This window comes from Bidens hawaiensis, unplaced genomic scaffold (genome assembly GCF_021521415.1).
Source record: "Bidens hawaiensis isolate Kalapana, Puna unplaced genomic scaffold, B.hawaiensis_p1.1 tig00016188_1, whole genome shotgun sequence".
Lineage (NCBI taxonomy): Eukaryota > Viridiplantae > Streptophyta > Magnoliopsida > Asterales > Asteraceae > Bidens > Bidens hawaiensis.
The window spans coordinates 449,990-477,390 of NW_027492472.1; the positions used below are offsets into that span (position 1 = coordinate 449,990).

The 27,401-nt window shown below is 33.0% G+C and overlaps 1 protein-coding gene across 1 annotated transcript; it reads right to left on the bottom strand.

Moving 5' to 3' along the window:
• Window positions 1–6,299: 6,299 nt before the first annotated feature.
• On the bottom strand, window positions 6,300–8,243 carry LOC143550771 (CASP-like protein 2C1). The gene is made up of 3 exons (XM_077041364.1): window positions 7,996–8,243; window positions 7,716–7,860; window positions 6,300–6,711 (listed from the first exon to the last, which is right to left on the bottom strand). The coding sequence occupies exons 1-3, from the start codon at window positions 8,145–8,147 to the stop codon at window positions 6,466–6,468; spliced, it is 543 nt and encodes a 180-aa protein (XP_076897479.1). The 5' UTR covers window positions 8,148–8,243; the 3' UTR covers window positions 6,300–6,465.
• Window positions 8,244–27,401: the final 19,158 nt, after the last annotated feature.

The following is a 27,401-nucleotide window of genomic DNA, read 5'->3' on the forward strand; positions in this document are numbered from 1 at the left end:
ATGGTTCGCGTTTTAAGGTCAAGGCACTTGTATCCCCGGTGGTTGGGTGGGTAGCCGAGGAATACACACGGGTAGGAACGGTAGGCGAGGTTGTGAATTGTGGTGTGTGGTATGTGTGGGTAACACATGCAACCGAACACGCGAAGGTGGTCATAGGTGGGTAGGCATTTATATAATCTGTGGGTGGGGGTTTGAAAATTATGTATTTTACTTGGGATGATATTTAGCAAGTAGGTGGTGGTTTCGAGGGCATGATGCCAGTAGGTGTTAGGTGTTGAGGAATGTGCGAGTATGGATCACATGTGGTTATTAATGGTGCGGATTTTTCGTTCGGCTTTACCATTTTAGGAGGAGGTGTGTGGGCAGGAGAAACGGAAGTGCATGCCATTGGTGTTGCAAAAAGTATGAAATTGATTGTTGGCATATGCACCTCCGTTATCACATTGGAATTGTTTTATTTTGGTGTTGAATTGGGTTTGCACAAATGTGTTAAATTTAGTGAACATGGTAAAAACTTCAGATTTATTGGTTAAGAGGTAGGTCCACAAAAAAATGGTAAAATCATCCAAGAATAAAACATAATATCGGTGACCCCCATTTGAAATTATAGGGGAGGTCCACACATCACTATGAACAAGATTAAATGGCATTAACGTGCGTGTATTAGATGAAATAAAAGGTAGTCTAGTATGTTTTCCATAAATACAAGCAGTGCAAACATTATTATTCAAAGAACCAAAAGAAATTGAACTAGAAGTTTTTAAAGTTTGCAAAATGGCTGGGCCTGGGTGGCCGAGCCGTTGATGCCAGATGTCTTGAGTGATTGCTGCATAAGTGGAAGCAGTGTTGAGGTTGGTGATGTTGGACGGGCTGAGAGTGTAGAGATCCCCCGAGCTATTGCATCGTAGGATAGGTCTCTTGGTCTGTAGGTCCTTCACAGTAAAACCATACGGGTCAAATTCCACAGATAATTGATTGTCAGTTGTGAAACGACGAACAGAAATTAGGTTTTTAACTAGGTTAGGGGCATATAGGACATTATTGAGTTTAAATGGTGGGAATGGTGGTGGTAGGGTAATATTGCCTTGTCCCAAAACTGGAATGGTTTTACCATTCCCAACAATAATGTTGCGAATAATGCCAGAATTAAAAATAGACGGAAACTTATCATATTGAGGAGACATTGTACCTGACACGCCTGTGTCCATAGTCCAAGAGGAATCATTATTCTGAAACGCCAAGTTGTAGAGAGCTTGAGCGATATCGGTTGGCGAGTACCCAGCAGCATATGATTGGGCCGATCCAGATGAGTTGGGTCTCAGGCCTAATATTCCTGGCCCAGCAGCATTGGAGTGGGCTGTATTGGATTGTGGAGAGAATTGGGCCACAGGAGCTGATGGGTATGGACAGGGAGGATATGACCATGGGCTCCATGATGGTTGTTGGGCCAGGGAGGGGGCAGGAGAAGTGTGATGTTGCTGAAAGCGGCCGCGGCCATAGGAGAATTTTCCCCTGGGACGACCCCTGCCACGACCTCGATAACGGTTGCTGGTGCCGGTGTCTGATCTGGGTGGGTTACGGTTGTCCAAAGGTTGTGAGGTGGGTGTTTCGGGTGTTGTTAAGAGAGCCGTTCCAGCATGTTGGGCAGATTGTTTAGCTTGGGATGATTTCTGATCTTCGACTTGACATAATTTTGACCGAGTAGTATAGAAGTCTGGGAGGGGTTGGGTGTTTTGGAGAATGAGAGAGATGCTTTCGAATGGTCCAGTCAAGCCTGTCAAGATTTGAAGAACGAGTTGGTTTTCAGTTACGGGTGAACCGAGACGTGAGTTGGTCATATAGGAGCTTCATGTGTTGGCAATAGGCTGAGATATCGGGGAATTGATCAAGGCGAGAGTTGAAGAATTTATTTTGAATGACAATGGTACGAGTGGTTTGATTGTCAAGAAAAAGATTCTTAAGTCGGCACCAGGCGTCGTACGCAGTGGTGTTGGGAATCATTATGGTGTGGACAAGGTCGCGAGTGATCATACCATAGATCCATTGTAAGACAATGGCGTCTATGCGTTCCCACGATTCTTGGTGAGGGGTTTTGGTGGTTTCCTTTTCTTTTTCAGAGGACGAAGAGGAGGTGGCTTGGATACGGGGTTGAAGATGATCAAAAGCATCATATGCTTTGCAGTGAATAACAAACAATTCGGCCCAGGTATTATAATGCTCGTTTTGGCTGTCAAGGATGATAGGAAAAAATTTTTAATATTTGTCACAGTCACAGCAGGGTGGAATAAGGATGCCATGATTGTGTATGTATGATTTGAAGAAGAAGAATACGGCAGGAAGGAAAGTAGGAAGAAACTAGGGTAAGGCTATTGATACCATGTTGAATGATATGGTTCCAAGTGATCCCATCTTTTCATTGATTTTGACCATATATACATAATACATTCCCTCATAATAGGGAAGTCAGTTAATACAAATTAATACTGTCTATAAATACAAATGGCATATTCTTAATACAAATATATATTCTATTATAGTGATCTTGTGGAATCTATGGTCTTGTTGCTAATATATGTTAATTGTTTCCAATTCAATTGTCTCGAAATTAATATCTGTATAACTTGGTGTAATATTTGTCTTCAAGGTGTTTGTGCGGCTTTCTAGCGTCTTGATAGTAAGCTTGTGTTTTAATGAAATTTGTCTTTCAAAAAACGTACCTAATGTAACTTATTAACACATACCATGGCATTAAACCTTAAAATACCTATATTTTGTGATGGGTGTTGCTAGTTGCTACTACTTTCTCAACTCTGTTACAATGGCGGATCTAAACCAAAATACCAGGGGTAACGAACTACAAAAACCGACCAAAAGATTAATAAATTTGCACTTCCGACGAAAGTTGAGGGGTAGCGAAGCCAACCCCTAGCTACAGGCTAGGTCCGCCCCTGCTCTGTTACTAATCGCGTCGCTAATTCTATATTCAAAATTATTTTCTTCGTTTTCTTTTAGTTGTTCCTGTGTAGCAACGAAATTTACGAATATAATCGTTGCTAAGATCAACTACAACTATTTAGGACAAATAGACAATAGACTTATTATTACATTTTAGCTCATTAAGTTAATCTCGAACCTTACAATTATACAAATTAGTTAATCAGAAAAATAAAATTTTTAATCTTGATTTAAACATTAAATCATCTTTTAATGAACTCCAAATTACTCATCAGTCAAAGTGACGACGTACTGACTACTGAATGTCTCCCCGGTTAATAAAAAATTAAGAACATGTCTTTCCCATGTTTGTTTATTGCTAATATGTGCTTAACATTGTCGGGCAAAATCGCTTGTTACTTTTTTAATTAAACACAAACACTAAGGCTAATGGTGTCATTAGTTTTCTATTTATTGTCTTAGCAAAATCAAACATATATTACACTACATACCGGCCACTAGCCAATCTAATATGATTAATGTATAAAATGTATCCCATTCACAAAAATATTATCATGAAGACAAATTTTACCGTTTAACCTGGTTATATTGTTGCAACTTGCCTTAATATGGTCGGGTTGCAAGTTAGGCTTAAAAAAATTTTAAAAAAAATTCACTAACTTGGGATTAACTTCCTTAGCTGCAAACTTGCAATATGTGGATGCAACATACCTCTGATGATTAACAAATAATCCCCCTTAAATATCGTACATTAATATTTTAGGATCGCATTGTCCATCATCGCATTGTAGTTATTGTGACAAAACAATTGTGTTCATTGATAACAACGTACTATATTTTGTGACACATGCCAAATTAGTAATTGGTCCACATACATATCTTCAGGGACATCATGCATGGAGTTCTTTAATTTGTTGGCCTTCGTAGAGTTTGAGCAATGAATGAAAAATGTGTGTTCTTCAATTTGTTTTCCTTAATAAATGTGTTTTTTTTTTTATTTTGGAGCAATGAATGAAAAATTAGTAAAATTATTCTCTTTTTCGTCTGAATTTTTAGAGAGTTTAACATATACTCGAACATGTTACTATCAATATTTCATTAAGTCGTTCTCTTTCCCGCAAGGAGCAACCGGCACTCGACGAGATGCTAGCACGGTGACCGTATCACGACAACTCTTACATTTTATCACTCCAAAACCTTGTTATTTTTACGCCAATTTGTTTTACATATAAAAATTTGAAGACATTAGTTTATTGGGAAATTTTCCAGAATACTCATTTTTTTTTGTCAAGTCTTTCTAATTTTAGCCATCAATTAGTCAAAATCCCCAAATAGCCATCAAGAATCGTTGGATTCGACAAAACTCATTAAAAAAAACATCGGATCAGACGGAACTCGTATTCACCCTTACCTCTCAAGCCTAAACCTCTATAAACAACATCCATCTCCATGTTTCTTATTCTTCCCAAAATCAAGCAAATTCATAGTGTAATCGCTTAGTTTTCGAGGAGAACACAACCATAGTGTTTGTTTTCCATGAATCACGTCTATTATTGAGAAATTTGTGTAAGAAAGTGACGGGCCCTAGATTTTCAATTTTGGGGTTTTTGATTGAGTTCATAAAGTGAAATTGAAAACCATGGTTGTGTTCTATTCGAAAAACTAAACAATTTACACTATGAATTTACTTGATTTTATGGAGAAATAAGATACATGGAGATGGAGGTTTAGGGTTTAGGAGGTAGGAGATGAATATTTCTCTCGGATCCGTTAAAATTTTTGTCAGATCTGACTTTAACGAATTCTGTAGGATCCATTAATACGTTAACGTGTGGCGAAATTTTACAAGTCAACGAATTCTGTTGGTCGTTGATGAAATTCCGTCGGATCCGATGGAAAAAATAGCTATGTTAGTTTTTTTTTTCAAAACCATGACTGAAATTGGAAAGGCTTGGTCAAAAATGGCTATTCTGAACATTTTCCGTAGTTTATTTCGTTGACATGAACATGCAAAAGTTTTGTTTTGTTTTTCCGTCGCCACGCACATGTTTTAATACTAGTTGATTACTTTTTTTTAGATACATGGGCCTCAAGGGCCTCAACACAAAATTATTAGTCATCGAGAAACTCATTAGAAACATCTTAGGCCGATTATGGTCAGAAATGAAAGAAGTGTCCGTAAGTGTCCTTGACACGAGCCACATTAATCCCTGAACCAACCATTGCGGGTACGTAACATTAAAATAAGTCATTAAGTCTCAATGCATGATAACATATTTTATTAAGCATTTATTGATGTGCACTTACTTATTTTACTTGCATACTATCACTTCTAAGGAAAGTTTATGAGAGAGATGGCAACGTCGTCCTTGTGAATCATGTTGATAATATACACCCCTATTAATTCATTTTTTTGCAAGCTATTTCCCCAATGATATACGATCGTATAACCAAATTAAGAACCTAAAATGTTGTTGTGTGATGATAATGATATGTGACAGATCAAATATTTGAAGATCGATTTGGAGTGACACATGGGCCCACACTCGTCCATTTATCAGTCTTCAGCCACGGATCTTCGACCGCAGACTTTCCTCCACAATGGTAGAGTCTACCCCATCCCCTCGTCTTCCATCAGACCTCGAGTTTAGATGCACGTTGTGGGCGCCGTAATTATCATAATTCGTAAAACTCATGGGCATTGATATCAGTGTTTTAAAAATCGGTTTGTACTAGCCTGTTGAACCGATAATACTGGGTTTCGCATATTAGGCCGGTATTTTTGGACGGTATGCTAGAACATCGAACCGGCGGTTTTATATAAAATACCGGTTTTAAGTCCAAGAGATTTTTGATATTTTGCGGCCATATTTTCTAAAAATTACTTTTAACCTAGTGATTAATATTCAAATGAGTAAACTTTTGGCTTATTTTTTTTTGAAAATCAAGTGTTTTTGTATATATGTTATTATGGATTAACTTTTATATTATATTTTTTTATGAAATCACACACTTTTGGTTTATTTTTGAGTGAAAGTTGCATTTATATGAAATTATAAGGTAATCTATTCAACCAGGTTTAACCTCCCGTTACAAACCAATTCACAATTGTACCACATTTTAGCCCAATTGGGTTTGAGTTAAAAACTAGTTTTTAAAACATTGATTGATCTTTTAATTAACAAGTATTTATCATGTAACATGTCAATATCATCGAAGGAGAAGGTAAACGGTCAAGTAGAGTATGTTCTCGGCAACTTGATCATTAAATATGATGGTATTACCTTACCAACCCATTAATTCCTCAACATCTAACTATCTAACAAGTAATACTATGCTTTAAATGATCATTTATGCATTATTTCTATTATACATGTGGAAATTGACCACAACTACCCATGAGTCAGAGCCTTCATAGGTATCCTTAACTATAGTTACAATTTATATGATTATATCACTAGCATATATAAAATAAAAACATGTCTATAACATACAATGACCTTGTTTTTTTCACTTTAGAACAAGGAATGCTTTGGGTGAATAGTGTCTAAAAAGACTGTAAGCTGAAAGAGATGAGACCACAGCCATCAAGAGGACCGCAACGTAGGCGCAAAGTAAGGCACCACCAATTTGAGTACAAAATCGGGTGAACTTGTTGCATAATTTCAACCAAAACAAATGATGTTCACCGGTGACTGCGTATGTAGCGGCCAAAAGGCATGCCGAGTTTGCTGCGAAAATCATGTATGCGACCGCCTGTGTTTTAAATCATATACATCAACAGTTTTCATGTTCATGAACCATTTAACGGTTAGAAATTATGGACCATTTAACGGTTAGAAATTATGTGGATCCTATCTGTATTGAATGCCAATTTCTTTTACACCGTTAATCTCATTGGTGTCGATTCAAATCATTCAATTTCCATTTAAGTAGATAAGATGAGAAATAATGTTAGGCATTTGTTTTTCTTTGCTCATTTGATGTATCATAAACGTATTTAGGGTATCAATAGTGGTTTAAAAAAATGAAAAACATATGTTCCACCACATCACTATCACGTAGGTGAATAGCCCCAAAAAAATGTGTAACGTTTTTACCCGTTCAATATATTAAAATAATTTCAAACTAATTTATAACTGAATTACTTAATTAGTTAAAATCAAGAACTGATGGGGTTATTATTGGTTAATTAAAGATTAAAGGGTGACGTTTTAACCACCACATGCGCCCCATGCCGTACTACCTCCAATGTTGTTGCCCCAAAGCCCTTAAAACACCTACCCGTTAGTGGTGTTTGGATGTGAAGATGAGTTGTAATGTTTCGTTACATGTGACCTTATGTTTTAAATTTAGATTAATAAAAATTTAAATAGCCTAATTTAAATGATTATATAAATAAAAATTATCTAGTAATAAATAGCCGAATTTAAATAATTATATAAATCAAAAAATATTTTGCAAAGGGAAAATCACAATAATAGTCCTATAGAGCAAAAAAGTTGTCAATAGCCATTAAATTTGTTAAATTATCCCTTAATCTTTTAGGCACAAGAGAAATATGGCGGCACAAGAGATTATGGTTGGCACATAAGATTCTTGTCGCCGACCTATATTGGTGCCAGAGACGATGTGTTGCGTCATTTGGCACATGAGAAGGAAAATAATGGCGCAGGACGAATATGGGTTGTCACAAGTCACGATCAAACAACGAAAGGAAAGCAAAGTTGAGAATGATGACGGACATGAAGCATACATACCTGGTCGATTAAGACAGAGAACCAAGCAAGATGCTTGTATGAACCCCTCATATCTAGTTTCTGATATTGTTTGTATAACAGATATTTGATCAAAAGTTGAATCAGATTATATCCTCCAGCTGCTATGTCCAAGAACACCAACACACTAATTCACCCCAAAACATATTTCCTCGTTAATAAGCAAACAAAATATAATATATAAGAAAATATATATGTTTGTATGTGTGTGTGTGTGTGTGAGAGAGAGAGAGAGAGAGAGAGAGAGATGAGTGGTTCTTACAAAAGAACATTCATGTCTTTGAAAGTTGCAGTTCTAGAGTATGAAACGAAAATAAAACTGGTTTGGGAATCAAATCTAATCAAGCAAGCACTGGTGAGTAAGAGCAAGGCTACACAAAACCTTAGAAATGCTTCCATTCTCATAGTGTTCATCTCTCAATTCAATATTAGGGTTTGATGGTACTTGGAGTACTATAATGGAATTGATGAGCCTTGATCAATAAGCTCTCTATTTATATATCCATCTACTTTCCTTTAATTTCAATTTAATTAATTTTCATGGTCTTCTTTTCATGAATAGTTACTAGAAGTAAAACACATAACTTTATATACTAAATATGAAAATAACATATTTCTCTCCTAGAAGTTTAGATAATTGACATAACATATAGTTGATAAAAGTTTTTTGACAGTAACTTGAATGATTAAAGTACCATGTAACACATTTAATAAAATGGAGCCTAGAAAGTTGTAGGCTAGAGACAACTTGTATCTTGTGTGTGTTTAAAATTTGCACACGATGCCAATAAACTTAAATATTAATGAAGTGAAATAAGTATCACTTCATACCAAGGTTTGTATTAAATTCTAGTAGTTTCAATTTCTAATTTGGATCCAGTTCACTTTCATATTAGGTTGATTTTCACGAAATTACTTTGACTAAACTTGTTGTCTCTTCAAAAATTTACCATAAAACCTTCAATTTCTTCACCAAAACGAACATTTATCGTCTCAAATGGAAGATTTGTGGAATAATGACCCATATATCAAGAGCAATCACGAATCGAATAGTGATTAAGCTAAATTCGATCCATAACCCGCTCCGATACCACTTGCTAGGACCAATCATCAACTAGATTGTTTGATATACATTAAGATGGATATGTGTGTGTAATTACTAATATCAACAATACCAAAATCGTATGTGTATTCATAACTAAATGATTATATCCTTCTACTATGGACAAAAAGTCAACATAGTTTTAAGAATTGAATGCTGACAACTCATACATACATACATCATTTATGCTTGATCCATCCCAGGTGAGCTCCCACTGGACGGCCTATCTTGCATTCTAAATTACACATACAAATGACACACACCTCAAACCAAACAAATAGTCAGATTTATACAAATCCACTTAAATGCGAAAACTCATAGCTAGTTTTCTCTCTTTCCGACCCTTGATAGAGTTTTCGCTAATCTTGAACACTTGGTGGGTTTTCGCTTTTTTCTACTATTTTCGCATTTGGTGAAGCTATTCAAGTTCTCGCTTATTTTGATATCATAATCCATAATATATAAATTCCAACATGTACAAGCTTTAGGTGTAGCCCATAGAAACTACAATACCCAAGACCAATGTGATAGTGATCCTCTTCATAAATAAATACAATATAGTATAAACTCTCCTGATTTTCTATTCCCTTAACAATCTTGGATTGTACCTATCACTTTTGCCTTGTTCTAATTTTACCATGAATGTCCATTTATCTTTGTTATTTTCTTCCGTGATAGTAGTTTCACCAAAGAACTTGTATTTGTTCTTTCCAAGTGAGCTCATCTCTTAATAGCTTTCTATGCTATAAAAATTCATGTAAATGCAAGATTTCTAAGCAAATAGAGGTATTCATTCAAATTCATCACTTCCATGCATTGCCATATGGACCACCATTCCTCTCTAACGAGCCTCACACCTTCTCTCTTCTATCGCTTCACAAAAATAACCTAGATTTCCCGTCGTTAGTCCTTGGCAATGGACCTATATCTCTCCCCCATCCGATCCACATTAGCTACCCCCTCTCTCCCCTTAACATCGGTGTTAAAGGATCGGTTAGCCTCATTGCAAATGCTCTTAGACTTCTTAGATCACACACCACATTCCATAATGCTACCAACGTGTAATGATTCAATATTGTCATTCTATACTTCAAGTCAATAATGATCTTTTGGCATACAAATTTAAGGGGAAAAAACATTTGCCCTTATTTACAGGGCAACATCATTTTAAAGCATAGATGTACTTTTGGCAATTATATATTAGGTGCCCAGAGTGAATCACTTGCTTGATGTACGTTTGTCATCTTAACGGTGTTAATTGAAAATGTTGATGCTTCATGACTTTTAGCAAACCAAAATTCAAATATTTATCACATGAGTACAAACTTCGGTACTAGTCAGTTTTAATGCAAATCCCCACAGGAAATACTAATTTTTACAAACATAACACATGTTTAACTATTATAGATAGAATATTATAAATCACCAAATTTTCAATATGACATGTGACACAATATATATCTGATTTATTTCAGTTCATTTTAGAAATTAAATACTTACACAAAAGTTATAAAATAAAAAAAGAAAATTTAAAGTGTATATGGTCCATATGGATAACATTGACATTTTAAAACGATAGAAATGTCAATGTATCTACCAAATTAACTTTTGGCCAATATATTAAAACTTAAATTCGTATCAAGTATTTTAAATCATACGACTCTAGTCTCTAGATATGATAAAAGTTTTAAATTAAGAATTTTTTTTATATCATAATCATTTTAATTTTTTTAGCATAAAAACATCAGTCACGTCGCCAACTACCCGAGCTCCTCTTATAGTTTGACAACACCTCCTTCTTCTTCTTTTTTGGAACGACGAATTTATTAAACACCTAGCAAACAGTAGCGTCACCAAACAACAACGAGGAAACTACAAAGAAAAGCTACACCAATCTTTCCATAACAATTTTATAAAAGAATAACGATTCTTTATTCGAAAAAGTTGAGAGATCTTATGTCTTCCATCGTTTTGGAGTAGTTAGCCAGCTTGCTATGGAAGATAACTTCATTTATTGTCTTCCAATTACACTGACATGTCGTAAAAATGATCCCATACAACACCTTGTTTTTTGTACCCAACTTGCAAGACTCATGAATCTTAAGCAAGTCTCGGACCAAGAAAGCGAAGATGAGAGGGATAACATATGGATGAGGCACCCGCAATTGTTAGGAACACCAAATGGGCTTAAAGACGGCCTAAAACTCATTGATGTTTTCCGTAAGTTATAATGTTATTTTTATATTGAGATAATGATGGTAATCTTTTAACTATGGGGCAATTTCATATATACCCTTACAAATATCGAAAATATCATATATACTCATGCAAAACTAAAAATATTATATATGCCTTTACAAAATTATTAATGTATCATATACACCCAATTAACTAAAAAGTTTTAATAACGACCATATTACAATAGTATGATTAGATGCGATAAAATGTTTTTCAGTGATCCAAACGACTTGTTTTTTGTTAATTGGAAGTTCAAACACACAAATTGAAGCAAAAAATCAAGTCGTTTGGATCACCATTTCAAGTTAAGTTTTACATCAATCGATTTGTATTCTCCGTTCGATCAAAAGCCCTAAAAAGTTAGTTTGAAATTCTAAAAAAAAATATAACGGAGGACCATTGGGAGCTAATTTTTTGAAATTTGGGACCGCCAGTGGTGATAAAATGAATAGAGATTATTATCGGCCAATACTAGTCACTAGGGATTATTAAAATCCAATAAACCTTAATTAATAGGCGTATATATGATACTTTAATTGAGTTTATAAGGGCATATATGATATTTATTTACTTTGTAAGGGTATATATGATATTTTAAGTTTTGCTTAGATATATATGATATTTGTAATATATGTAAGGGTATATATGAAATTAATCTTTTAACTATCTATGAGATATTTACATACATGGTTGGTATTATTTCAGAATTCAAAAAAGTTAAGAATTTTTAAAAACTCATAACAACCAAACATTTTTTTAATTTTTTTATATATTAACATTATTTAAGACTAGTTTTATCATATTAAAAAAAACAATTTAGATTACATATATAAACCACAAGTTTACATATGTGTAAAATTTATGTAGTAACAAATTTACATAAATGTAAAAAAAATAGATATGTATAAAAACTAATGCTAATAATTGTAAGCATAAATAGATTTATAAGGTGATAAAACTATACTCCAATAATATTAACATACAACTTTTTTTAAGAAAACCTTAATCATTAAGGGTTTATTAAGGTTTTTAATTAATTTATGAGTTTTGTAATAATAATCATTTACATATATTATCTTTAAATTGTCGTAATGTTGTTCAACATGGAGGGGCTTTAAAACCCTTCTTCATAACGTCTCGTTATGGTATAAAATCTCTTTACCATCCCCATTATATATATATATATCTACTATATATAAAGGAGGAGTCAAGGACCTCTTAATTTTTAAGAGGTATAAGATTGATTGCTAATTGTACAACACACAATGCATAATGTTATGAAATTTTAGGGGTAATATGGTCTTTTGTAATTTCATAAACGGTTAACATTATTTCATTCAAATATACTTACAAATATGGTCCTTTTACTTCAATCAAGTTATGTAAATCTTGTAAAATAGTTACATATAAACTCCCTAATCTTTACCCATTTATTTGACAAGTTTATTTATAATTTTTATTTATTCTATATCTTTTAATATATTATGTTTTTAAAAAAACCGAATTTACCGTTGTGACGCGCTTATTTTTGTCAACGTTTTGATATAAAAAAATTTCAACATCTATGTGTAGTTTATAATGTACAAGTTAATAGATCATTAATGTACAAGCCAAGTATGCAATTATTAACCTACAACATGTTACACATTCAACCCATGTTTTCTATTTTACTTTACCTCCAATATGTAATTACAAAATCAGTCCTTCCAATTATACCACAATTCAAATTACAAAACTTAATGTCTTAACTTAATAATTATATGTTATTAACCCTTATAATAAATAAACCGCATAACAAGTGTGAATTGGTTTTGTTTATCTTTTAATTTTTAGCATGACATCTAATACAATTATGAACATATAATATGTTTAAAGTATAAACATAAGTTTGAAACAAATTATTGACTTTATTAATAGCATGATCAAAATTATTAACATAAAATCATTTTTTTTCGTAATTACATACATCCCTTAAACTATAATATGTTTAAACATCAACTGAAAAATATTTTCATTAGATTATATCAAGAAATATTTGTATTAATCTTATATAAGTTTGTAACTATTGTAAACACTTTAAGCTCCTATCAAGGAACTGAACCGAACTCGAACATGGCCAGTGGCGTAGTCGGAAATTTTTTCTACCGGTTCGGAAAATTTCGAGGGACGGACGACCGATTGTTTATCACTTAGATTTGGCTTTTCTACAGGTTCGATGTTGAAATTTCTACGGGTGCAATGTCAAAATACACTAATATATAACATAAAAACAAAAATTTGAACGGGTTCGGCCGAACCCGTTCCTCTAAAGCTGCCTACACCACTGAACATGGCTCAACTTTGTCTGAGACGAGTCTCAACGCAAGTTTGAACATAAAAAAATAAACTCAAACTTGGAGACATTAAGAAAATCTAGCTTAAAATATATAATTTGCCACTTTATTATGGTTAATTAAAAAAATGTTATAAAAGCATGCCACTTATATTAAGTTTTACTTTGTATGTTGATCGTTAACAAACATAAATGAGATATTATGTTGACAAGATAAGTAAAAAAAAACATCTAAAAAAAAACGTTAAAAACTTACACATTGTAAAAGTCATATAACAACTTTTAACACATATAAGTTCACTGTTAACTTCGAACAATAATATGAAAATTTCATAAAATGGCATAGCGTAATGTATGACAACTATAAAATCACATGTCACAAAAACTTGTGTTAAACTACATCTCATTCTCATATGTAATGGTCACAAGGGAAAGAAGAAACATTAGTGAAATAAATAGACATAACGTAATATACAATTCATATAGAGTAACTGGTTATACTTAGTCATATAATATGAAATAATGGAGTGTGTCTGTTTCAAAAAGATAACATGAAGTTTTAAGGGTTTTTTTTAATTCATTGTAATTTTTTTATTTTTTAAATTTCAAATTCATTTTAACTTAGTTAAGTACTATGAGCCCAAACTATCTATTATATGTTATGGAAACTATTGTAATGTTAATAGTTATTAAATAAATAAAGAGAGCTAAAAATGGAATGATGAATAAGATAAAAGTTAAAATTTTGTTAAATACTTGAATCATCAAAAATACTTATAATAAATGTGTTATCTCAATACAAATATGTCATTTCTTTACCACCCAAACTAAACTATTAGAATAATTTCATCCTTGTTTAAGTTGATTTTTTAATTTGTTTGAAATATTGCATATACCGGGTTTGAATCATTTACCTTATATTTCACATATTAACCACCTTACCACTCAATCAAAGTGGGAATAACTTATTTAATTTGAAATATTAATGCTCGATGATCTTTGATTTTTAAATAGGACAACTTCTTTTAAATATTTGTAAATTTACATATTTATACTATATATAATGCAGGAGTGGGAGACCACTTAAAACTTTTTTACATGGCAGCCGTATGCTTATGCTATGAACCTGAAAACTTTAATAACTAATAAAAACAAATAATATTATGAACTTTTGTAAAATATTGCACGAATAACAAAACTAAGTAAAGTACTACACAATATATCACGAGATGATTTGATAAATCAACATAAACGAGTATAGACTGTATAGTGTCGCAAATTGCTAACGCCGCAGCATCGCGCGGGCACCCAACTAGTATATATGTGTGTGTGTGTGTCCACAAAAACACCCCATACCGCCGGTCTTCTTGAGCGCGACCCCCCCCCCACCCCCAGGAACGCCCCACAATACCGCCCCTTGGCGGTGTTCACTTCTAAAACCACCCCGATAAAGCCTCCCATACCACCCATGGCGAGGAGTCTAACTACCAATTTCTCTTTGGGTTGTTTAGTGTCATTTTGCACGGCATAAAGTTCATTAAATTGGAATGACTGAATTCGAATGCAATCATGTCACCATTAATTCTACTACCGATGATTTAAATGTTTGGTTCATAGGACAAAGATGTCGATGTGACATCTCATGGATACTAGAGCCTATTCTTAACTCTAGAATACAACTTGTGGGAGTTCAATATCAACTTGTGGGTTCATGGTCTATTCTCAAACTTTAATAAAAGATGAAACCATTAGTTATATAAACTTAGTGGAGTAAAGATGTACTTTGGAAATTATGTACTTGTTGCCTAGAGAGAATCTTGCTTGATGTATTAATCGCACTCGAAATGTTAACAAGAAATGTTCGATTTGTATAAAACCTAGATTTTAAATTAATTGCACCGATACGAAATTCGGTGCAAGTCGATTTGTGTTCCTAGCCAACAATATATTATTGTCTTACTGATTTAGATTTTTTTTCATGTCGGTATAACAATACAAAAGTATTTTGGACATTAGTTATCCCAAAAAGAAAACGCTATTTTTCTTCTTTTAACAATAAATACTCACATGTATTCAATGTTTTCTAGCCCGGACCAAGAAAAGGACATCTCACTGGTTTGGCTCGCATAGCCTTTCTAGTTTCATTAATAAAGAATAAATTGATTTGGGAAAAATAATGGTAAATGTTATGAATGAACCATAATGTGGTAACTTTCAACATACATAACTTGCATCCTTAATTATGTTGTATTAATGTTCTAGTTCTATAAATAGTGGCTCTTGTATTTAGTATAATACGCATCCCAATGAATAAGAACTTTTTCCCTTTCTTTACTCATTTTCTCTATATTCTATGATTATATACATATTTGATGGAGCTAATGGGGGGTTGTTTTACAACACGTTATCAGCACGAATGCCTTTTGAATACGTATCATATCATCACAAAAGAAGAAACGAAGAGATAGAGGTCAAAGTAAACAAATAGAATGAGGTAACTACCAAATCCTATCTCCCTCTCCATCGTATGCTATGTATATATGCTTGAAAGTTAAAACAACGTTATGAAATCGAATGAATCCGAATTTTATATGGAATTGTTGAATTTCGGATATCCGCTGTTAATAAACTAATGGCTAAAAGTTCATAGGAAATAATAAATATGCTATTGAGAACAACGAATTAAGATATTCCAATTTATAATTTTTTTGAAAACATGCATCCACATCATGGTTCTTTGAGCATGTATACGAATAACTTTTATGATATTTCAATATATATGATATATGTGAAGATTTTAGATTTAAATTAAAATAGGTTATGATATCCATTCAAAATTCAAGAAATGTGTGGCTTATCATTTTCTTTCTGTAACTGACCCATACTTTAATTTTCATATATACTTTTCATTGATTAGCTTTAACACAATTGATAAATTGTTGTTGAATTACCTTCATGAATTATCAACTAGTCTTTTAAATGATTAATCACATTGGAATTTTTAACCGTATGTATGCCAGCCATATTCAACCTGCTGATTTGTCTTTCTTTTTAATGTAATCATTGTTTTAAAATTTTGGAGTGGTCCTTTTTTTCTTGCCACGGTGAGTTCTTTTTAATCTACATGTTTCAGTGCACATTTCCTACTCTTAAAGGTATATTGCTTCTTGTTGAATATGCTCACCTTTTCAACTTGGTTTCTTAAGTACTATTATCTCGACAACTTCATTTAAAATGAAACAGTTTGTAGACCATGTACACCCAAAGGCACCTATCGTTTTAATAAAATTTAATGATAGGTGTGTATTAAATGGAGTTTAGTTGCTAAATTTGTTGGCTGTCAAGCCTCTCTCAATACAAAATTAGTAGACAGAGTTGAAAAACATATATTGTTGGCTAAGTTCTTAAAAGAATGGTTTAAATATATTTCAAGTTATATTTTAAACAATGTGGACTTTCATTCAATTATTATTTTGAATTTGAAACTGAAATATGTAAGTTATCTTTTAAAGGTTTTTATTTGAAAAGTTTAAACTCCGAACTAAAAGAAAAATAAAGGTTGTAAACAAGCTGTGCATCTAGCCACTTTGAAACATTTTATTTGTTTGTTTTAATGTAGGGTGAAAAATTTGTGTATAAGTTACCCGTAAAATTTGTTATATGTGTTAGGTTAATATATAACTTATATATATTTGTTTGTAGTTGATGAGAAAAGAGAAATCATCTCATCTCATAATAAGTTCTTGAATATAATTATATTACTTGTTTTATATGACAAAATGATATAAAATGATGTAGCATTAGAATTTAGAAATTACTAACTTCATAGTACATGCCTTGTATACGTTAGAAATTATTTGTGTGTAAAGTATTCAATAAAGAAATTATAAGACCTGGCACTAGAAACCTGACATTAGAATTGTCATCTCATTATCAGTTTACAAAAGGTCACAAGATTTTAAGTGACAAATATATGTATTATACGATACTCTTGATTGGTTATATCATGATACTCTTGATTGGTTATATCATGATAAACTAGTACGTGAACTATATATTTTTATTGCAAGTCATGAGTAACTTGTTTTACTTGATGACATGTTATATCATGCATGTATAATATAACTCGTTGTACGTCATGCGTGAATAATCTAACTTTTGGTATACTCTTTTTCCACGTGCTATTACTTTTGAAGTGAAGAACAAAAAATAACCAAAGTGAGGTACATGATCACAATTATAAACACATTTGAATTGTGATAGATATTCATTTATATTATGACCCTTGAGTATCAAAACTCCCTAGATCTAATTATTAGTTTATAGAAGGTCATAAGGTTTTATTCTTATATATCTTACATGACTCAAGTATGTAACTATTTCTCATTTTACATCTTGTAACGAGAAGAAAATGTTGGATAAAACAATTTCATTTGTTAAACCTCAGACATGCTCATCAAGTGTCAATATTATAGAAGAAGTGAAAGAGGTATGAAATAATCACTATGAAAGATGTAATATAATAATAACCGCTATAAAGTATGTGATCATGATAATTGAAAAGAAAAATGTTACAATGCTCATGTTAATAATGTGATGAATATACAATGATCATTATAAAGGTCATGATCATGGTAAATGAGGAAATTGTAATGACTCTCGTCTTGATAATGAGATCAACCATGTTAATAATAAAATTGACCACAAGAAGTGGCACACTGAGGGAGTGATTATACGAGAATAAAATACGGGAATCGTGTTTTAACATGAATGTTTGTAATGATGATACATTATTCTCTCGTATTTTTCATCGGGTATTAGACAATCATGAATGAAACTAAAAGATATATGATCATAAGTTGAAAACTTATGGATCAAGATTGTTCAATATATATTGGCATGACCGGTTAGACCATTCCGAGTCATTAATGATGTGAAAATATTGAAGAACCAGAAGATTCTTCACGGTAATTAAGCATACGATGTTTGCTCTCACATGGAAGTTAATTATTAACCAACTAAGTTGGGTGTAAATCTCTAATACATCATGAAAATGAAAAAAAGGATATGCATATTTCGACATGATACCATTTAGTGTTTTTAAATCGATGTATCGTCTAAATGGTTATCAAATTCGCAACCTGAAGTTTGCATGACTTGTGACTTGGCTGATAGCAAACACATTACTATAGACTATTTTTGATAAATGATGTGATTATAATTCGCATATCACAAATGATTATTGGAATAAGTGTTACACTACATGTGATGAATGTTGTTGCAAAATATGCTTTTGTCGAAGACGATGAACATACGTCTCCGATTGATTGCAAATCCAATAATTATGAGAGCAAAAGTTCATATGTGTACGTTGGACATGTGTTTTTACATTTTGATATTAATTCACATCAGGCCAATAAATTATAGTACTTCCTCCCCATTACAATTGGCTTTAGGTCATAAACAAATTAAAGATTATACATATATGATTTTTGGTGTGCGGTATGTATTAAAAATGATCCACCATACACACAAAGATGAGACATCAAAGAAGGTTAAGAGTATACGTTGGATGTAGAAAAGTTTTGATAGCTATGCATTTAGAGTCATTAACGTGGTTTTCGTTTACGACTCAATTTACTGATTTCTACTTTAACAAAATAATATTTCCAACATCAGGGGAGAGAAGAAGCAGTTGAAAAAAAAGAGTTGCAATGAATTATCATTTTTTCATAATGATCCTCAAGCTAAAAAAAAAATTTACAAACCAGAAATTCAAAAGATAATTCATTTACAAGAATATGCGATTAAATTACTAGACACATTTATTGACCTAAACAAAGTGACTAGCCAAGTCACATATACCAACTGCTAGTTCTCTGATTTAGATTAGTGTCCTTGAAGGACAACAATATATTGGTGATAAGTCTAACACACCTTAAGCATGGTAGACGATTCGGTTTCCATAATAAATATCCTTGAAAATGGAGCAAGTAATAAAAATGGTCAAGTCGAGGTACAGTAAAAGGGCCTCCAGAAAAGGCATTAAACATGATGGTTCCAGAAGAACCTAAGGTACCTGAATAAAGAGATCTCGATAAATTATATCATGTCTGAAAATACGTGAAACCGAAAAAAAATCGACGTCGTTGATAATTTTGTATAGCGCTTGAAATAATGGAAAAGATGAGGATCAAGAATTAAGTTCTGGTGATAAATGAATTTTGAAATGAATAAAAAGAAAAAGATACAAGTGAGGAAAAAATAAAATCTCTCACAAATCTAGAAGTTTGGGCAATTGGTCCGTATAACTAATGGTTGTAAAATACGTTAGATACAAATGAGCCTTTGTGCAGAATCATAATGAGAAATGTGACATTATCAAGTATAAGGCACAAATGGCGGCAAAATGTATATCTGAAAAAATCATAATTAATTATGAGGAGACTTATTCTTCAATGGTGGATGCAACAAGTTTAATCTGGTGATACAAGAGAGTTTTGATATGTACCTAATATATATATATATATAATGGAATTTATATGAAATCTACAAAGGATTTAAGTTGCCAAAATCATATAAAGTTCTCGATAACGATATGACTGCAACATATAAACTGAATCCGAGCAAATTATTATTCTTGTATACTATGATGAATGAAATACAAATGAAACTCCTTGAGAGTTTCCTAAGATGATTCAGTACTTAAAAGTAAACATTTTAATGATGTAAATCCTATGCGTCAGTAAGCATATGGTGATATTCAATAAACTATGTATACGAATTATGCAATATGAAATGAGAATAAGATAATTGTTAACGGTATCTTTGAATATGATACTATTAAATGATGTGGCAAAAAGATGAAGTTTATGTGTAAACTTTTGAAGAGTAGTATTTTATACATGTTTGGTCAACATGGAAGGAAATCTATGACAAATTATACACGCATGAAGCATTTAAACTAAAGCTCAAGAAATTTTCTATATGAAGTAAACAGGTTCTAATGTGAGCTAATATAGCTGAGTTAGACATGTTATAATCAACTCGGTGATTATCTCGGGGAAAAGAAATACGAATATGATATATTCGATCCACTTTTTGAACATTTTAAAATCATGTTGATGATTACATTGTATCCCATAAAGAGATGATACGCGGGTAGAACATTTGTATAGTGATATTTTTATACCAATCAAACTTCAAATAGAAGATACTGGAACATTTAATACGGATGGAATTCATCTCATATAGAACAAATTTCCCTTATTCTAAAACAAAATTATTTGTCAAGAAGTACCATAGCTTATTGCAATATATGCAATATTTTTGCTAATTATACATAACTATGCATATTATTTATTTATTTATTGATAAGATCTAATTTGTTCAAGTGAAGAGACACCGAAATGATCTGAACAAAGATTTTGATACATGCAGGTATGCAATGTATGATTTATATTTTGCTAACCCGTTAAAAGTTTTGGTTAGTCGTATTAATGCAGAGAATGTAATATAACAAAGTTATGGATGTTGTGGTACTTAATTACAAGAAGACGCATTGCAAGTCACTTACTTACAAGATGAGAAAGTCTTACATGAAGATAATACATCATTCCACCGATTAAGGAAGTCTGCACTACAAGATCAACTGGTGAATTATCAACTCCAAAGTCTTAGATAAACTTTCGTAAAAGATCAGGACCCGTCACTTAAAGGATGTATAAATGAGGGGGAGCATTATACACGTTGCACTCTTTTTCCCTTAGCTATGGTTTTATCCCACTGGGTTTTCCTAGCAAGGTTTTTAATGAGGCAACATCACTAAGTGTATATCATTATGTGGATAGTCAAGGGGGAGTGTTAAGAATGAACCATAATGTGGTGACTTTCCACATACATAACTTGCATCCTTAATTATGTTGTATTAATGTTCTAGCTCTATAAATAGTGGCTCTTGTATTTAGTATTATACGCATCTCAATGAATAAGAACTCTTTCCCTTTCTTTACTCATTTTCTATATATTCTATGATTATATACATATTTGATGGAGCTAATGGGGGGGTTGTTTTACAACAGTAAATACGTTTATTTGGTTACCACAAATTAGTCAACAAATTAAAATGGGCAAGTACATTAGACATGTTAAACTTAAAAGGCGTCCAAATAAATTAGCATCACCCACTACAACTGTCACACCCCGACCAAAGGCGGCGGAACATGCCGGGGTGCAACGATTGCTCATAAGCGCATGACACTATTTAAAGCGACAATATTTAACAAACTCATTTCATTTCACAACATCGAAAATGTCACATAACCAAATATTCATAACTCAAATACAACAAAATATAACAAAATATAGCAAATCAAATATTGTTCATTTTTGCTAATATTCTAACGGTATTTGTGACGTTTTCTTCACCGAACTCCATAATCAACCTAGATGCAAACCTGTAACATTTCATAAAATAAAGTTTATCAACACAAAGGTTGGTGAGCAATTCATAAGTTTGAACAATAGATATATAGCATGAAAAGCCACAAAACTAGTATACAAAACCATAAATAATAGCTATAAACTTGGATAAATAGTTATCGCTAACAAGTTAGCGACACCCAACTATAAGGGGTTGCCAAATAGTTTAGGATTTTATAGTTATCGTTAATTGCATTACGTTAACGACACCTTGCCATGAGGGGTTGCCAAATGGTCTAGGATTTATAGTTCCACCATCCAAAAGCGATAAACACATAGTCAAATAAGCATAGAACACCAAATCGAGGAATTATTCAAGTAAGGTATACAACAACGTTTGTGGTTTAAGACCCAAGTATAAAACATTTAGTTTAGATAAGTTGAAATGTCACCCCCAAAATAAGAGATAGAAAACGGGGTATGAAGTTACTCACGTTCAAGTAATAAACTTGAAAGATTGATTATTTGGAGATTTGCCGGAACGACGAGTTTAACGTATGAAGCCTAAATAAAAGAAAGTCTTGGATTTAGAAAGGTTGTCTTGAAGATCTTTAAATAAAATAATTGTTGCAAAAACTAATCAATTAAAGTTCAAGGTTTAAAATGTAACTATTTAAGAATTTATAATAATAACCCTTTTAAAAAAATGTAAGTTTGCTCAAAACCGGGTTAAAGTATCTAACATTAATATTTACTTAACTAATGTTAAGTAATAAGGTGGGGAAAATGCTAAAATGCAAGTTCCATTAGGCTAAAGATACTAAAACGGGTTTTTAACGAGTGTTCGGGTTGTCGGTTCGGGTCTTCACAAATGGTCAAACCCAAATTCAACTTTCCAAAATATTAATTGTTATGAGATAACTCATTAAAACATACTAACACTTAACCAAGTATGTAGATCTATTGTTTAGAACTAACAACGCACGTTAAGCGAGTGTTCGGTTTTGTCGGTCCAAACTATGTTATGAGATCAAGTTGGATCCAACTATTCCAAGTACTTAAGAAAATAATTAAAATCAGTTTGTAAACAATTTTTTAAAGAAATATACAAGTCTTGATAGCTAAAAACACACTTGTGTGTCTTAAGCGAGTAAAAGTCGGTATAGTTCGGTTTGGTTCGGTCTCCATCTCACAAATAGTTAATAGATGGTTTCTACATGCCCAAATATCATAGAACTTGTATATTGGTTTATAAATGAATAAAACTTAAATTTTACAACAAAAAAAAGTTAACTACAAGTCTTTTAAGCAAAAGTTTCGGTTTAGTTCGGTTTCCATCTCCCAACGAGTTCATAGATGGATTCCATATGCTTAATATCAAAGAACTTGTAAAATGATTTTTGAAACTCAAATCTAGCAACAAACATGTTTAAACAACTATTTTAACAAAACTAGTAAACAAAAGTTCGGTTTCCGGTTTGGACTAGTTTCGGTTAAACGAGGTTAGTCTTATACAAACCCACACCATGGAACTTGTAAATAAGATGAACAAACTAAAGGGTTAGAAGTTAGTCATAAGTGATATGTATAATAAGTTATGTGTGTGTAAATATATATCAAGAACACGAAGTCCTCCATGAAGCCTTGCCTTATGACATTCGAAACTTAACCAACCAGAGTCGGTGAAGTAACAAATAAAGGAAACAAGGGGTGTGTATTATATATATGTTGTACCACCATATTCAAGAGTTAGTAATGTTAGATGAACAAGTTAGAATGAAAGACTATAGTTAGTTTGACTTGAGAAGTCAAAACTTCAAGAATACATAAGAAATAACAACCTTGAATCTATGGAGTTTTGAGAGAGTTTTTGGAGATGTAGCAAGAGTAAAATGAAGAAGATGGGTGTGTATATATAGGGAAGGAGTGAAGGGTTGGGTATAAAGATTCCTTTATGGTTTGCATAAAAATGAGTATGTTTAAATGGTCAAACAATGCATAATATAAAAAAACAATATTTTATATATTTTAAATGACAAGATCCAATATTTTATATATTTGAAATGTTCGGGTTACAAACGGGTCGGGTTTACATAACAAAAGTGACCCGAAATTGACGAATGTCACAACAACACCACCATCACCTCCGTCTTCACCGCCAGCACCACCTCATTGTCGTTACCACCACTGTGGCACCCACCTCCAAGATCACCATAAGGAGATCTACGGTTAGAGTAAACTAGTAGTTACAATCAGATATCAATTAGACACTAAAAAGAAAACATTTAGTGTACAACTAGGATTGTACCCTGCACGTTGCGCCGGGGCAGGTCGGTAAAATTCGAGTGGTGGTAAAACTCAAACGTTGTTGGTCTCGGGCGTTGAGACGGTAAGTCGACACGAATTCAGCCGGTTTCGTTACGGTACCGAAACTAAAACAAAATTGGCAGTCGGTCGGTTTTCGTTACGTTGGTACTGGAACTAAAACAAAGCGTAGTGGCTTGGCGCGAATTTGGCCGGTTTCCTTCGCGTTCGTTACCCATACTAAAACAAAAACAAAATTGGTATCCGGTCGGTTTTCATTACGTTCGTTATGGTACCGAAACTAAAACAAAAAAATAGATTGCGTCAAACCCGAGCCTTGTCAGTCCCGGACGCTGACGTGGTGAGTTTACGCAAATTCAGTCGGTTTCCGTTATGTAAAAAAAATTGATGTTCGATCAGTTTTCGTTACGTTCGTTATGCTACCAATACTAAAAACGAAAATCGAAATGGTGTTGACAAGTTTGGTGCCGCCACTTGACCCCAATAAGAGCTTAGCGACCCAAAACTTCTTTTTTACTATATATAACGTGTAGTACACGGGTTAATAACATAGTTATTAATAAATTAAGAAAAATAATTGTGTGGCCCAATGGTTTGGTGCCATGTGGACCCATGAATGGTCTGCGGCACCAAATTTCTTATTTACTATAGATAGACTAGTATAATTGCCCGCGCGTTACTGCGGTTTGCGCAAATTATCCCCTCGTATTGCTTTCTAGTGTTTGGTGTGGTGTGTAATGGGTTATCAATGCGAGCGTACTGCCACGTGTGCATATGGATGTTGCTTGCAGGAGTGCTTACTAAAATATTGACTTATGAATATATATTTGATACATCGTGTTTTGTGAAGTAGTTTTTAATAAAATATGTTTATTGGTTTTATGATTTTTAATCAACATAAAAGATTGAATGTGTGTTAACTGGCGAATAGTTAGAGCTGACATTTAATCAGGAGACGAAAAATTTTTTCAAGTTAAAGCTACAAAGTTGTCGGTCAATGAATTGTAAATAGGGTAAAGTGGAGAGCATACGTGATTTGATTGTGAACATGCATACTGACATATGTATATAAATTGGATAGATGGTGTTATAAAGTGATAGGCACTTAACTTGTAGATACAAAAAAAATTGGGGCATTAGAATGTGACAAGAAGGAATGTGATGGTAATTAAGAAAACCATATGACATTGACATACTTAAATAGCGAGAGAGACAAGGGTCCCCCCCCCCCCTCCAACTGGTAAACTGATTAATGTGGTTGGCACGTCCTAACGGTTTGGTGACAACCACAACCCATATAGTTTTGTTGTACCATCCATAGCAAACAGTTTTTTGTATGTAACGTATGGGTAACGAGGATTTTACGAGTGCAAGAATATTGGTGGGATTGTTAGGTTGTGTACAAGGGGATCCACTTGTCTTGGAGCACAAACCATAAGTTGTATGATATGTTGTGGTTTCCATGAATTAGGAGCATGTGCAGGGAGTTGTCAATGTTTCCTAAATGGGCCCTAATAGTTAATTTTGATGGAACAAGGAGGAAGGCTATCTCTTTAACCTCGTCCGTAAGCATGTGAAATTTAGTAAAAACGTTCGTAAACACAAACCAAGCCTGCGAGACGAAGAACTACAACGCATGTTGGAAAAGAGTTTCATTGGACCACATGGAATTCGTTCTGACATCCCCTTTTGTGTTGAAGGGTATTTGTGTCCTTGTTGCTATTTATGTTGAATGATTGTGTTCTGTAATGAAACCCATGATACGTTTAATATGCAAAACTTTGTAGTCATTTGAAGTGTCATTGTATAATCCCAAAGTGTCTGTGTTGGTGTTATAAAGGCCATGGGATTCATTGGTTGGTAGGCGTTTGTATGCCATGGTTTTGAGGTTCCAAAGAACCAACTCCTTAGTTTGTAGCAACGTAATGTTGGGTTTCTATGGAATTTATAAACTTAGTTAACCATTTAACTAGTCATTAAAATGGCGGAAGCGTGATATTTACAAACTAAACATATGTATCCATGTGTTTATATATGTATATATTACAAGTTTATATAAGATGTATTCATGAACAACCTAGTTTATTCATGTCATAAGATTACCAATAATCTATTTATTAGAAACCCGAAGCAAGGATCAAATGATACGGAAAAACTAAACTATCAAAGCTATAAACACTTACATTCTTAACCCTTTAAGAGTGTAGTTGATGTTGAAGAAGATGATGATGTTGATGCTAGACTTTCAAAGGGAAGATCCTCAAACGAAAGATACCCCGAGCCTCCAACACACACCGAGCTATGTTAGGGAGCTTGAACACGAGAAAAAAAACGAGACCCGAACCTCTTCTTTTCTTGTCTTTGGCCGAACCAAAAGCAAGAGAGAAAAGGTATTGTATATCTCTTCTTACTTGAAAGTATATTGATGCTATTTAAAATGAGATCATATCTCAATCAAATCCTTGGTTAGGTCTTGGTCAAGTAAGTCTTACTCAACCTACATCAACTCTTTACCAACTTTGACCAAGTGTATGGAGTGTATGTGACTCATGTTTTAAATGATATATATATTTTATACCTTATAAAATATATAAACACCCCTTCTTTTATAAACCATTTTATAAAAGAACACATGTTTAAATAATCATTTCAATAATAATTATTTGAATAAATAAATTAACCAATTAATTTATTTAACACTTTCAAGTAATTATTCAGAAACCCGATTTCTGAATGTGTCGTGTTCTGTATTTGTTTTATAGATCATATCTCAACAATTACATAATTGGTGTGTGTCTAACTCGTTATTGGGTATGACCCGACTTGGATCAAACATGACTAGCCACATTAACCTAATTATGTGTCTCGGGCATACGGTATTCCAACAATCTCCCACTTGCACGAGACTCATAGGAAGTTAATGCTAATGGTGAATACCGCCTAACAACAGGTCACCACCCCTAGTGTGTTTGACTAAGTGCCATTCAATAACATCATCCCCTTCAAGTCCATACTTGATATGATATAGGTAAGTCTTATCACTACATCCCTTTGTTACTAGATGTCCTGTCAAAACGAAGAGACATAGAGTGATCATTCTCTCAATGATTTAACTTAACAGGCCTTAGACATCTAAACTCTCAACACATAAGAGGAACAAATCCCATCTTGACTGCATACATCCTCATTGACATCTCGTATGATATCTGAGCTCTTTCTTACACGTTATCGTGTTACCGAAATAACAAAG